Genomic DNA, 15,073 nt, shown 5'->3' with positions numbered 1-15,073 from the left:
CCAGGTCTGCAGATTCATTTGCCTGTATTTGCATATCCGTGTGTGTGTGTGTGTGTGTGTTTGTGTGATTGACTAATGCTGAGTAACAGGAACAGCTGGGGCTCTTATGTCACCAAACATCCCACCCCCTCTCTACCTGTCTGCTGATATGTACTTTACAAAATGAAACATCAAATCATGAATTTATCCAGGATATGCAGTAGTGACCTCAGACTGTCAGATCGATAGACAATAGTGTGGGGCAGATACCTTGAATATAAAAGAGAAACAAACTGAGGTGTTCATTTTCCATTGCTCTCTGTTTTGGCTCTTTTCCAGCTCACTGCAGACACTAAACACAGCACCTCTTTCTAGATGTGTCCACTTGATGGAGACATACAGCTGTTTGTTTTCTATTGGCCTGGAACACTTCGTTCAAGGAGGAAATCCTCTGTGGCTTTTTGCACCTTGTTGTCAAAACATACAAGACATGACATGCTTGTTTTTACAGATACTGTAAGTAGCCAACGATAGTGTAATAAAATGACATACTACCCTTCAAAAGTTTATGTTCAGTAAGGTTTTATTTTTTAAGGAAATTATGTTTATTCAGCAAGGATGCATTAAATTGATCAAAAGTGACAGACCTGAGAAAAAAAGTATCATTGTTTCGACAAAAATGTTAAAGGGATAGTTCACTCAAAAATGAAAATTCTGTCATCAGCAGAACAAAGAAATTCATACAGGTTTGGAACAACTGGAGTGTGAGTAAATGATGACAGAATTTTCATTTTCGGGTGAACTATCCCTTTAAAGTGCAACTGTTTTGTTTGTTTGTTTTTTTGAGCAGCAAATCAGCATATTAGAATGAAGACTGGAATAATTACTGCTGAACATTTAGCTTTGCCATGACAGGAATAAATTAGAATATATTCAAATAGAAGAAAAGAAAAATAATAATTTGAAATAATATTTCATAATATACATTTTTTATTGTATTTTTTTAATCAAATAAATGCAGCCTTGAGAGTAAGAGACTTCTTTCAAAACATTACTGACCACAAACTTTTGAACAAAAGTGTAGTTATGAATAACATTTATTGTTTAGTATTATTCTGCAAATAATGCACTAAGACTATTACTGTCACGATCACAGTCTGTTCCTGTTCACCCCGGACTCCATTTCCCATAATCCTCTCTGCCTATCACCTGCACTCACTCCATCAATCACTATCACTAATCACCACACCCAGCTGCAGTACATTAACAGGACTATAAAGGACTCACACTCTCACCACCAGTTTGCGAAGTCTTGATTACACCGTGTGTCATTTCCGAGCATTACCATTCCTGTCTGTCTGCCTGTCTGTTATCGTTCCTGCCTATTCCTGTTTTACGACCCATTGCTGCCTGCCTCGATCCTTGCCTGTACCCTGACTACGACTCTGCCTGTTCCTTATTGCTCCTGTTTGTTCCTGTTTGACCCTGCCTGTACGACCACGCTCACTTCTAATAAAACGCTGCATTTGGATCCCCTGCCTGAGTCTCCATTCGTTACAATTACAAGAAGAAGAAAGTTTATTATAATTAGTTATTTATGATTAAATTCACACAATTCACATATGTTTCATAATCTTTAATTAAAGGAGCATTATAATTTATAACGAATACAATGACATATCAAAATGTTTGCATAATACATTAAACAGACCTAATAGCCTACTAATACAAACATAATAAACTGGCAAATTTCCTGTACCCTGTACTTTATACCCTGAATATGACTGAAAGGTTGTGGTATGACACATAGCATACCACAGATTTCTGGATCTTCTGTTCTCTTGGTATTAGAATATTGACTTTAACTCATATATTGTGCCTCTAGTCATGTAATTAAGATGCAAAATCCATAATTAAGGATTTAGTTAATTTGATTTGACCTTTCCCTGTCTGACTTTGATGATATGATTAAAATAAACCCGAGTGGGACTGTGGTCAGGGTGGTTGTGAGGTCAACATGTTTTCTTTGCGAGGTTGGCTAGTGCTTTGTCGTGCACTGCCTTATGCTGAAGGGCAAAGCTGGATGGAGTCAGAATGCCAAGGCCTTCGTCATTCACCTTGCCCATCAGCACATAGTTCACTCCTATGAAGTAAATTCACAATGATTATTAAATGATTAAATGTCAGTGGAATTATGAAAAATATGAACCTGTAATTTATTCTAAAATGTTGTACAGTAATAGAAAATGAGTCTTGCAAGACTGCTTGTGGTTGAACTAGTTTTGTGTGTGTGTTTCTTTCACCTTTACGCAGTGCTGGACACTTCATGCACGTAGCTGTCAGTGTGGCAGATGCGGTGGGACCTCTTTTTCGGAATTTAAGTCTACCTGCCTTATAGACCTTTATGACAGACACCTCAACTTCAGCGCTGCCTTGAGATCCTGGGGTCAGTGATGTCACTTTACCAGTCAACACTGTGAGAGAGACAAAGGGAGAAGATGCTTGTTTTTCCAATAGCATGCTTCTGACTCAAATAAAAAAAGTAATCAACCAAAAATATGTTCCCCCGGAAGAAAATTTTGTGTAAATTCTAAAGTTAAATTCATCTGGAGCACTTTGAGAGTTCAAAATTTAGAGCTCCAACTCATATTCAGTGTGCATATTAAACAAAGAAAAGTCTGTGCATTGACTTTACCTGAACTTTGAAGGCCCATTGAAGTGCCTTGGAACGCACAGCTTTATTCACTGTTTTGATGTAATTTCCAATGAATCAGGCAGACAGGGCAGAATATATCTAGAAGCTCCTCCCCTTTTTTCAAAATAGCCAATAGCATTTCGCCTAGATCACAGCTTGGCCAGAGCCGTTGAGTAAAGACTATAGAATAACACAAGACACGTAACTCGTATTGTTTTGAATGGGAGAAAGTGCAACGTGCAATATGGCAAAATAAGTCCCGCCTTCTAAATAAGTGCCAATTGCTGACTGATAAAGTCATTGCGTCACTGCAGCGGCCATTTGAAGCTCCGGTTTCTATAGAAACAGTCAAACGCGCGCTTCCTGCAGAGACGCGCAGATAGGACTGTGCATGCACATTAGCTTGATCTGGCCTGAAAAAATTGCTTTTTTGTCATGATTCGAGCATTTAGAAACAAAATTTATTAGACATTTGTTGTCAGATTTCATTGGTGATTTCAAATATTTAATCGAAATTTAATCGAAAGCTTGGCGAACAGCTTTGGAGAATGTGATGTTTCCCCATTCAAAGACATAGGAGCTGCACTTGGATGCCCGAGAGGCGTTTCAAAGATGGCTGCCGAGTGAAATGACTTGTCTTAAAGGGACTTTGCCGTTGAAACCCAGTTTTCCTCATAATTTCTAACCGTTTCTCCTCCATATTGCTTTAAAATATAGCATTGTTTGTAGAATTCAAATGTGTCAGACAATCTTTTTTCTGACATAATTCCTTATCGCGCTTTTGATTTTAGTTTGAACTATGAACTAACATGAACAAGCAATGAACGACTGTAGGCTATTTTATTAACATAAACAAAGATTGCTATAGTTATTGTTTTGAGTCTTGACAGTTACAGTAGCTATTGCTGTAAGCAATGCTCTAAGATTTACTCCATCATTACAGTGCGAACAGCTGCCTGCACTAAAAGCCCCAAAATGAATCTACAGAAAAGCCCCCAAGGTCCATGTCTGTGACATGCAATTAGGGGAGAATGAAGTAGACAGAAATAGCAGGATGAAAGAGATATAAATGAAGCAACTCACCAAAATGACTGGGGCAGAAGCGGGTCATGAGAGTGCCTATTCTCTTGCATGGTAGGGAACACAGTGGGTTGCCCACTGTGGCTTGGAAGAAACAGATACAATCATAAACATGTAATCTAGCACACACAAGGAAAAACAAAATGTTGCACTGTCACGCAAAGAAACATTTGTACCTGCTTTTGTTGTTGTTTTGTTCCCAGGTTTTGAGATGGGATTGGTCTTTGGCTTTGTTGTTGGTTTGACACCAGGCTTTACTTTTGGCTTTGCTGTAGTACTTGTTGGTTTTGGTTGAGGTCTAACTGCAGGTTTAGGTGTCACTTTTACAGCAGGTTTTGGTGGGACTCTAGCATGAGATTTTGTTGTAGGCTTAGGGGGAGTAGGTCTGACTGGTTTGGGCTTGGGTGCAGGCTTTGATCTTGGCTTAGGAGTTGGTCTTGGTGGTACGGGTTTAGGTGGTCTTGAGGGAGCTTTTGGTGTCGGCCTAGTAGGCTTAGTTTTAGGTTTAGGTCTTGCTGGTGGAGTAGTGGGTTTAGTAGGTGAAGTATCGACTCTTGGCCCATGTACTGTGTCCAGGGCAGCAGTGGGTGTGCGGGAGCTGCGGGGAATACTCCTGTAGTGAGCCATGAAGCCTGCGGCCGTCACACTCAGATCTGATACAAAGTGCACCAGCAGCTCATTTCCATTGGTCAAAACCACACTGACAGAGATATAAAGAGCATTATTACAATTATTTCAAATAACAATAGAGTGCTGCAGGAATGATTCAGATAACCTTAAAACAAGTTAGCATTTTTGAACTTCTGGATCCATAGCCCCAAAGTCAATGGGTTTTTGGTTAACCTTTATGTTGTGTTTGGGTCATTTTGACCAGGAGAGGTTTTTTTTTTTTTAAAGAAAAAGTTAACATTGTTATCGCATTGGACTAAATCTTACTGACTTCTCTCACACAGGGCAGAACTACTTCACAACATCTTTTGGATTATTTTTGTACTTTTTGGGGGGATTTATTTTTTATTTTTTTGTGGTGGTCCTGGTCAAAATTGATGGACCTGCAAAAACAAAAAAAATATAGCTGCAAGCAGTGATGACGGGCCCATATGATCACAAACAACAACAGCCACATCCATGATATCATTTAAATTTAGATTAATTTTATGCAATAGAATGTCATAAATCAATTTCAAATGAGTTAAGAATATCATCCTAATCTGCCATGTCTGTGTTTTTCTCAGATAACCTCTATAAAATTCCAGAGCAAATTACATACTGTTATTTGCGCAAATTCAAGTATACTCTGAGAAATGTAATCCAGTCTTAATGCGAATGTCTGTGATTGTTGGTGTTGTATCATTCTAACACTTCTCTTCATGTGTTTTTTGACCTCCCTGAGCCATCGTTTGTGCACCAATCTTATGAACTTAATTTCAATATGTGTGGTATCCAATGAAAAAATAAAATTATAAAATTAACAAATAGAGCCAAATTACAGAACCTGCAAAGACGATTTTAATATCAGTCTCAGGTAATAGTAAGGTACATGTCTAGATTTTTCGGCTCACTTGTGCAAGTTTATTTTAAACAGCCACTTTTTAAAATCATGTGAAATTTATTTAAATAGGGGTTTTTATGAAATTTGAAAATTCTAAATATCTCACTTCCTGTTGGGTTTACAGATATTGGGATGTTACATATGTCTACTGAATTTCATACCTGTATGTGAAACGTAGTGTGAAGGGCACTTAACTGAAATTTTGTAGGTGGCGCTATCAAGCCATTTTGCCACTCCTAATTCAGAAACCCATATCAGATGTAAATTTTCACCACTTCTGACACATGTAAAAAGTTTCATGAGTTTTCAAGCATGTTTAAGCCCTCAAAAATGCAATTAATTTCAGAGAAGAATAATTGACTGAGCAATTCCAATAGGGTCTAAACACCATCAGTGCTCGGGCCCTAATAACAAAACCTGCCCTAAATGAAAGAAAATAAGTTGACAAAAAATTTAATCCAATAAGCTATTTTTTTGTAGGTCAGTCATTTTTGACCGGAAACAGTCAAAACATTTTTTGTACAAAATAAAAGCATTTCAAAACAAACCTCCAGTTACATTGAAGCACATTAGTGTGATAGTGCGAACTTTTCTAACTCAAACTTTCCAACTTGTAGATTTTTAATAAAGACTGAAAGAGCTTAGTGGTGGTAGTGGCGGTGGTGTAGTTTGTTTATAACTTTAGCTTTTTACTTCTGGCAATTGTATTTTTGCTTCAAATAAAAATTATCGTGATGAACAAAACGTGTATCATAAACTTGTGTTGGTCACAGAACCTACTTTCTGCAATGGAAAAATCATACTGGCTTTTTTTTAGTGAGGGAACCATGGTGATGCTTTCGGGCTGGCCTACAAAAATACGCCATCACTGCAGAACTCTGGAATTTATTTTTATTATAGCAGTATTAGTCTTAAAGGTGCAGTCAGTCATTTGGGTTTTTGTTGATACTGTTTTTGAGCATCTTGCTCCATTCGTGTTGTATTTTTAGGGTAGCATGTCCTTAAAAATTGCCATTCCATATGCTTTTGAACACAAGAACATGTTTTATGTGAGCCGAAACACATCTAAATGGACTCTGAAAAATCTGAAAAAAGCACAATTACACATGGTTTCCTTAATATCGATTAGCTGACTACTGAAGCAAACAACCAGTCAAACATGTTGCTGTGCACACTCCCTTTTATGTTATGGCAGTTGTCTTGGATTTATGCTGACACCTAGTGGCATGGATTCAGCATCATTCATGCAAAGCAATAGTTTTCGGGTATTGAGCTATTAGCAGTCAACCAAGATTGATTTAATGATTGAAAATGTCCATTATCAGAAGTGATCTCAACACATCGACAGCCAGCTCCTTGTAAAATAAAGCAGCTTTTGTTAGGCTACTGATATGACTGAATCTCAGTTGGGTGAACATAATTTGAAACATAAGAACTATTAAAGGGTTAGTTCACCCAAAAATGGAAATAATGTCATTTACTCACCCTCATGCCATTGTGTTCATCTTCAGAACACAAATTAAGATATTTTTGTTGAAATCCGATGGCTCAGTGAGGCCTTCATAGGGAGCAATGACATTTCCTCTTTTAAGATCCATAAAGGTACTAAAAACATATTTAAATCAGTTCATGTGATTATAGTGGTTCAATATTAATATTATAAAGCAACGAGAATATTATACTGAAAAAAAACCCCAAACAAAATAATGACTTGTGAAGTGATGGAAAATTTCAAAACACTGCTTCAGGAAGCTTTGGAGCATTATGATTCTTCTGTATCGAATCAGCGGTTCAACGCGCCAGAGTCAAAGTCTGTTTGGCAGTTTGACATCTGAATCAGGATTCGACATTTTTGAAATCGGCTATCACTATATAAGTCTTTATTATTTTTTTTTTTTTTTGCACACCAAAAATATTCTTGTCACTTTATAATATTAATATTGAACCACTGTACTCACATGAACTGATTTAAATATGTCTTTAGTACGTCAATGGATCTTGAGAGAGGAAATGTCATTGCTGGCTATGCAGGCCTCACTGAGCTATCGGATTTCAACAAAAATATCTTCATTTGTGTTCCGAAGATTAACGAAGGTCTTACAGGTGTGGAACGGCATGAGTAATAAATGACATTATTTTCATTTCTGGGTGAACTAACCCTTTAAGAGTGTTTATTGCCATCTTATCATCAAAGGTTATTTACACTAACTGCCCACAACTGTCTGGCTGAACCAGACAAAATTACAATGAAAACCATGGCCGATACCAATCTTTTCCCTTTTCCTATTGCATGATATCAACTCAGAGTGGTGTTTATTTTAGTGCGCATAAAGTGTTTAACAGGTTTTAAATAGTCCTTTAAATTGGACTGGCACATCGACCGTGACATGTGCAGCTCATATTAATACCACGCTCAGAACTCTAGGTCCCAATAAGGCAGCTTCAATTTAAGATTTTAATACTGAATATCATATTGTTGCATACTGTTTTATAATGTACTACTAAACACTGAGGTGCAAATAGCATCTTATTTGTAAATAGTATGCTATTTGCTCTTAAATTTGTTTGGGATTAAAACATTTTTTAATGTGAAAACATTACTGAGTGCACCTTTAAAGTTAATATCCATCATTATCAGCACTTGGATAAAGGGCTTCATGGACCTTCCAAAGTACAAAGGCTATATTGTGAAACAGAGGACTGTGTAAGGAAAAGTATTTCCTAATTGGGAAGCACATTCTTCCACTATAGCTTCCCTTAGGACGACTGACCTTGCAGAAAACAACAACATCCTTTTCCTGTGTAGATAAATTACAAAATACTCTGTCCTTAGAATGATGTTTGAATGTCAAAGTGTTTGAATAGAGTTGAATGATATGTGATGCATTGGGTTTGCACTTACTCTGGAACCGTGTCTCCACAGAATCTGCCAATACGACGAGAGTTATCGGTCTCTCCCCCATTGAACAGGGCCACGTAGTCGTAACGACAGTATGTGTCTAATTCCAAGTCCAGCTTCTCAAACTTAACCTCAATCACCTAGGCATGTGCACACACACATACACATACACAGTTCATGGGGACAGTCCATAGACATAATGATTTTATACTGTACACTCTAAAAATGCTGGGTTAAAAACAACCCAAGTTGGGTTGAAAATGGACAAACCCAGCGATTGGGTTGTTTTAACCCAACTGTTGGGTTAAATGTTTGCCCAACCTGCTGGGTAGTTTTATTTAACCCAACTATTGTTTGAAAATGTCTATATGGCTGACTTAAAATGAATCTAAAATGAAATTAAAATGTTAATTTATTAAACATATTAATAAATGTTAATTTTCAAGATATTTTGGGTTCATTTTAAGTAAGCAATACTGTAATTTTTAAACAATAGTTGAGTTAAGTAAAACTACCCAGCAGGTTGGGCAAACATTTAACCCAACTACTGGGTTAAAACAACCCAATCGCTGGGTTGTTTTTAACCCAGCATTTTTTAGAAGTGTACAAACTGTATATTCTGTCCCCTAACCCTACCCATCAAACTTTAGGCATTTTTAGATTTTCAAAAATAAAATAATAAATAAAAACCACATACTTTGATTTATAAGCTCCCTTAGAAAAATAAGTAGGCTATACTTCAGGTTCATTTTATTAAGTGTACTTAAGTGAAGTTCAAGGCCCCACACAACTCTAGTGTATGATGTTATTTTGACATTTAACTGCAAAATACTTGTAGCTACCTTAAGCTGACTGCTATAGTTGACTGTATTGGTATCGTTTGTGATTTTTTTTATATTTTCTCCTAATGCCCAAACATACATATAAGCTTATAGAATGGTGCACAGCAAAATCTCCAGAGTTAAATCAACTCTGCTCAGAGTACATATTGTCCCTCTATGTAGTGTTAAAATAACACTGAAGCAGAGTTAAAGTTAATGAGATAATTAAGTGATTAATTAAGTGATGATTGAGCATTAGTGATGAACACCTGCTGTTAACAAGCATAGAAACACAAGAACTACAACTGACTTCCAGCCACAGCCTAAGATGAACTCAACTGAAGATAAAAGACATTAAATCTCTAAGATCTGATTAATTAAACAACTCCACAAACAGCATATTATCTCATTAACTTTAACTCTGCTTCAGTGTTATTTTAACACTGTTTAGAGAGGGACCATATGTTCTCTGAGCAGAGTTGATTTAACAGGGGATTTTGCTGTGTGCGTAAAACAAATTAACGAGAAAAAAAATGTAAGTAATATATCAGCTCCATTGCGGATTCCAGGTGGTCAAAGGCTTAGGGCTTTCCATTACTCCATTTAAACACACTTCAAGGGTTCTGCCAGTAGTGGGCACTCCCACAATATAAGCAATGATGTACATCCAAGTGAACAAAATGGAGGGAAGTTAGCGAGGGAAGGGCATACATTTTTTTTTACTTAAACACAGCCCATGTGTATTTTTTTATATACTTAATGTAAGAAGTATTCTAATATCAATGTACTTTTAAGTGTACTATTTCAGCACTACTTGCGACTAAATTGGCCCACTTTTTAGTGTATAAAAATATACTTTTATGTATACTTTAAGCATAACGTTTTTAATTTGTACTGCAGCTATAGGCCTACTGTAAGCGATCTAATAGGTAGCCTATACTTGTCGTACATTTATTAGTTCATGAAAGTACACTTTGAAGTATACTCTCAGTAACCTACTAGTTTAGTAGATTTATACTGCAAGTATACTTGTAAGTTTTCATTAAGTGAACTTAATCATACTTATAGTTTAACATTTATGGTCACACTTTAGATTAGAGTCCAGTTCTCACTATTATCTAACTATTAACTATGGCTTTTACCTCAATAAACTTCTAATTACTGCTTATTAATTGTTAGTAAGATAGTTATACATTATTTTTGCACTTTAAGTATACCTCTATGTTCCTAGCTATTTATTCATTTTTATATTTGAAATATACCTTTAATGATATAGACAGCCCTTAAAATGGCCGACTCCCTTAAGTATACTTAATTATACTTTTAAGTATATCTCGATCAAAAGATTGAGTACAAGTACAAATATACATAGAGTTTTTTGTCAGTATAAGTCAAGTATACTTAAGTGTAATTTTAAGTATATTTCTAAGAAGTACATAAAAAGTAGACTGAAAGTATATTTTCTTATTTTTAATTTAAAAGAAATATACTAATAGCACACTTGAATAAAATTCTTTTTTTAAGGGCTGTTTTCCTGATGGGGAACAGAAATGTCTCCATGAGATTTTTTGAATATTGCTATCAATGTGAGGACATTTTGTCCCCATGATGTAGGGTTTACCAGAACCACACACACACACACACACACACACACACACACACACATGTTTGTTTTTGTGAATTGTGGGGACTTTCCATAGACTTCAATGCATTTTACACTGAACAAACTGTACATTCTATCCCCCTACCCTGCCCCTACCCCTAAACCTAACCCTCACAGGAAACTGTGCAAACTTTTACTTTTTCACAAAAACTCATTCTATATGATTTATAAACCCATTTACATTGTGGGGACCGCTGGCTGGTCCCCACGATGTAGGTGAACTCAGGTTTATATTACATCATGGGGACATTTGGTCCCCACAATGTAATATAAACAAAAGCACACACACACACACACACACACACACACACACACTCACTTTGATATGTAGTTATATAAGTAAAAAAGCTAATTTTCTTAAACAGGTATAAAGGGTCTTTCATGCACTTTTCATGGCCCTCTCTAGCTCTCTCTCTTTCCATGTCCCACCTTACACACTTTCTCTGAATGAGGTCTTTCACATGCTCTACCATATACTGTTTGCTATCATCGTGAACACACACTAGAGTTCAAATTCATCCATAAGCACGCAAATACTCAAAATTTCACAGCAGCATGTCTCTAGTACACCTAAATATGATTAATTTTCTGGTTACTTAATTGCTAATTACTTAACAGATTGAGAGTAGACAAGACAAATGCATGAGAAAAGGAGCTGTGAATTGATCTTTGCAGGCTGACCATGTTGGGCTCCACAGATATGTGCCAAGAGCAGCTGATGCCTGCTGGGTAATCAGATTCTGGCCAGTTCGGTGTCTTCACTGAACCCTGAGGCTTCGTCAGTCTGCCACCACAGAACTGATTCTCTGTAAGGAATAGTGGGTGGAACGAGAATTAGAATGGTATGACACCCCTGATTTTATATATATATATATATATATATATATATATATATAATATAGGGCTGTCAAGCTATAACAATTTGTAATCTAATTAATTACATTACATGATGTGGTCATTAATTAATCTAATTAAGCGCACATCAAATTTGGCTGAAATTACTCATTATTGTGTAACCTCTCAAACCTTAGATTCAGAAAGAAATATTTGATTTGATTCAGTTTAACTGTTCTGCTTATGATGGGTTCCAAAAAATACAAATTGGAATCCCACACACACACTAATTTTGGGATTTTAGGGACAAAACCAGAGAGAAAATATTTGTTAATTGAACCATTTCATGACATAATTTCCAAAATGAAACCGTGACCAACATTAAGTCAGACACTAAAAACTAAGTCTGGATTGTGCTATCGAAGATAAAACTGTAACTAAAGTCATCCCACCATCAACATGTGGTTTCCCCCCACTGAAATAAGCCAGGAATCCTCTTCCTCCTGTGCTGGCATCAGACGCCATCTCCAGCATCATGGTGTTGGTGGTGGAGATAAGGGCTCCGGGTCGGAACGTCCCGCAGAACCGACCCAGTTTCTGCACTGTGTATGAGTGTCCATTATAGACATCCACATAGTCATAGCGGCAGGTGGGATCCGCCTCTAGATCAAAGATCCTGAACTGGAGCATCACAACATGACCTTCTGGGACCTGATGGGAGAGGAGAAGTGATGAAAATATAATGTCTGGAATATACTGTAACGGAGACAAAAGGTGATGGACTTACTGTGATGTACCAGGTGCATTTGGAGTTTGGTTTGTAATGAGAAGGGAAACCCTCACTAGCCACAAACCCTGAGTCTGACACCAAATGGCCACCACACAGGAATATGGGCCTGGAGAGCATGAAGGAGGAATAGGAAGGGATGCATTAATTATGTTTAATGCAGTAGTGTCTTTAAAATGTATATGTCTTTATTCACTTTAAAATAAAAATTACCCCAAGCTTTACTCACCCTCAAGCCATCCTAGGTGTATATAACTTTCTTCTTTCTGATGAACACAATTGGAGTTATATTAATAAATACTGCCTTCCATATTCAATTTACAAAAAAGCATTTTTTTTGGTAATTTGAATATGGAAGGCATAGGACGTAGCGTAAGCGTTTTGAACTGTGAGAGCTTTACACTTTCTTCATAGAAGGCGGTGAGGTGGAAGCTAATTATTTTACTTTACAACTTAAATATGGGTATTTTTCCTACACAAATGCATTGCTTCGCTTCAGAAGGCCTTTATTAAACTCCTGGAACTGTGTGGAGTATATGCTTTTGATGGATGGATGAACTTTCTTGAACTTTGGCGCATCAGGATATTTATTAATATAACTCAGATTGTGTTTATCAGAAAGAAGAAAGTCACCTAGGATGGCTTGAAGATGAGTAAAGCTTGGGGTAATTTTGATTTTAAACTGAACTAATCCTTTAATGTCTTAAAAAAATGAATTAATGACATTACCTTTCAAAAGTTTTTTTTATGTTTTTTTAAAAAAAAAAAGTCTTTTATGCTCACCAAGGCTGCATTTATCCAAAATACACGAAAAAAAACAGTAATCTTGTTAACTATTATTACAATTTATAATAATTGTTAAATAATCGTTTTTCTACTTTAATATGTTCTAAACGCAATTCATTACTGTGATGGCAAAGCTGAAATTTCAAAACAGCTAAATGTTGAAAACAGTTTAATATTTCTTTGGAATCCTGATACTTTTTTTCAGGATGCTTTGATGAATAGAAAGTTCAGCATTTATTCAAAATAGAAATCTTCTGTAACATTTTACAAACTGTCACTTTTAACAAATTTAATGCATCTTTTTTGAATAAAAGAAAAAAACATTTTTTGAAAAAAAAACAAAAAAAAACAACTCAGACCCCAGTATTATGCAAATTTGCAAATAAAAGCTGACTGTAAATCACATTTCAGTTTTGTTACATTTAATCACACAAAAGTGTGTAAACAAATAAAACATTTTAAACTATGCAGTCACAAATGTCACTGCTTATTTAAACCCTGTATGTAATGCATAGATTCTTCTTCAGTGGGTTATTTTTGGATCCTGTTCCTACATTTATAGTCCGTGTCTCTTTTTGCAATCTCTTAATACTGCTGGTTCTGTCATTAAAAGGAAATACACACAAACCACAGCCAAATGAACAGCCACGCTCACATGTGAAGTTACAGAGAGGGCCACTGAGCTTATAGACATTGTTTTTACAATTCAGTCAGTCTATCAGCAAATCTATCGAGTCACATACATAAGTTGCCACTCTTTCTCCCCTCGCACAGTTTTCATTACACACAAATAAAAACACATAATCTAAGAGACTGTTTTCAGAGTCAAGAGTGGGGTCAGCAGTGATCAAAGCTATCGCTTAATTAAACAGGTGTTGATTTTATTGGCTGGTTAGTAATGCATGAATTTAACAATTATTAAGACTAAGAAACAAGTGTGGTGGTTTTTGTGGCATAAACATTGTGTTGTTCATCTCAGGCTGTACATAGCAATAAAGACACAAGGGCTTTTTTGTTAATACTGTAAAACAAGCCTGTGCTTGAAAACGCCCAGTTGAGATTTCTTGTTGTTTTTATATAAGATCATGTGATAGCTGTGTGAGGAGATATGTGCAATTAAAAATCATTTTACAACTTCAATCATTCCCTTGGAAAGTAATATAAAAAATATAACCTGTTACATTTTGATGTGCTGGTTACCAAGCAATTACACACTCTAATCAACAGCAACAACAATAAATAAATAAACAAACCTTACTTTAATAATAATAAGCTATTTTGTTAATAACAAGCATCTTGATGCAAATTCATGTTTCCAACAAACCCAAAAAACCCCAAACAAACTTAATTTTATATGAAACTGAAGTAGAGATTTGCAAATTACATTGTTCAAATGGAACATCTCATTGCAAAATTGTCTAACAAAAACTGAAAATGGCATACAAAATGTTCTAATACTAAAGTTCCTTATGCCGTGTTTGTCTGAGGTTAATGTGCCAGTACACGTTCAGAAACACACAAACCTTCACACACTTACCTTGTGAAGTTAGTCTGGCTTTGTCCATGCACCCATCCTAACCCCAAAAACAGAAGCCCCAAATGCCACACGCACACATCACCCCACATCCTTCTTCTCAAAGAGGCACAGTGAACGAGTCGGTGAGGGAACGGAGGAGAGGGGAGCGTTTGAGGGCGTGGAGGACGACAGGAGGAGGATTGAAAGAGGCAGAGAAACAAGGGTAAAAGTGAGTGAAGGGGACAAGTTATGTGTCCCACATGCCACTGCGGTTAAATCATAGAGATAGACATTTGAAATTTAATGAAAAACTATAAACAACCAAACACGCTATTTTGTTACCACATCCACTGCTCTTTGTCTGATTTTCTTGAGATATGCCTATTCAGTAAGTAGTATTTTTAGGGTAAATTATGTTTGTTTTCCTTACTCGTTCAAAGCTCAAGGACATAATTATGTTG

At 36.2% G+C, this 15,073-nt stretch overlaps 1 protein-coding gene across 3 annotated transcripts; it reads right to left on the bottom strand.

Annotated features, from left to right (window-relative positions):
* Positions 1 to 1,261: 1,261 nt before the first annotated feature.
* On the bottom strand, positions 1,262 to 14,764 carry pcolceb (procollagen C-endopeptidase enhancer b). Of its 3 annotated transcripts, none has more exons than XM_067401892.1 (9): positions 14,634 to 14,764; positions 12,311 to 12,419; positions 11,976 to 12,234; positions 11,371 to 11,495; positions 8,209 to 8,345; positions 3,931 to 4,454; positions 3,758 to 3,832; positions 2,283 to 2,453; positions 1,262 to 2,122 (listed from the first exon to the last, which is right to left on the bottom strand). In XM_067401892.1, exons 1-9 carry the CDS (start codon positions 14,720 to 14,722, stop codon positions 1,992 to 1,994), a joined length of 1,620 nt encoding a protein of 539 aa, XP_067257993.1. In that variant the 5' UTR covers positions 14,723 to 14,764; the 3' UTR covers positions 1,262 to 1,991. The 3 variants fall into 3 exon arrangements, with proteins under 3 accessions (XP_067257993.1, XP_067257994.1, XP_067257992.1); XM_067401891.1 differs by having other exon boundaries at positions 1,264 to 2,122; positions 3,758 to 3,838; XM_067401893.1 differs by lacking the exon at positions 14,634 to 14,764 and having other exon boundaries at positions 1,263 to 2,122; positions 3,758 to 3,838; positions 12,321 to 12,419.
* Between the last annotated feature and the right edge of the window lie 309 nt (positions 14,765 to 15,073).

The sequence above is a fragment of the Chanodichthys erythropterus genome, chromosome 11 (genome assembly GCF_024489055.1).
Source record: "Chanodichthys erythropterus isolate Z2021 chromosome 11, ASM2448905v1, whole genome shotgun sequence".
Lineage (NCBI taxonomy): Eukaryota > Metazoa > Chordata > Actinopteri > Cypriniformes > Xenocyprididae > Chanodichthys > Chanodichthys erythropterus.
Note: the sequence above shows the minus strand (reverse complement) of the source record. Positions and strands in the feature narration are given on the sequence as shown.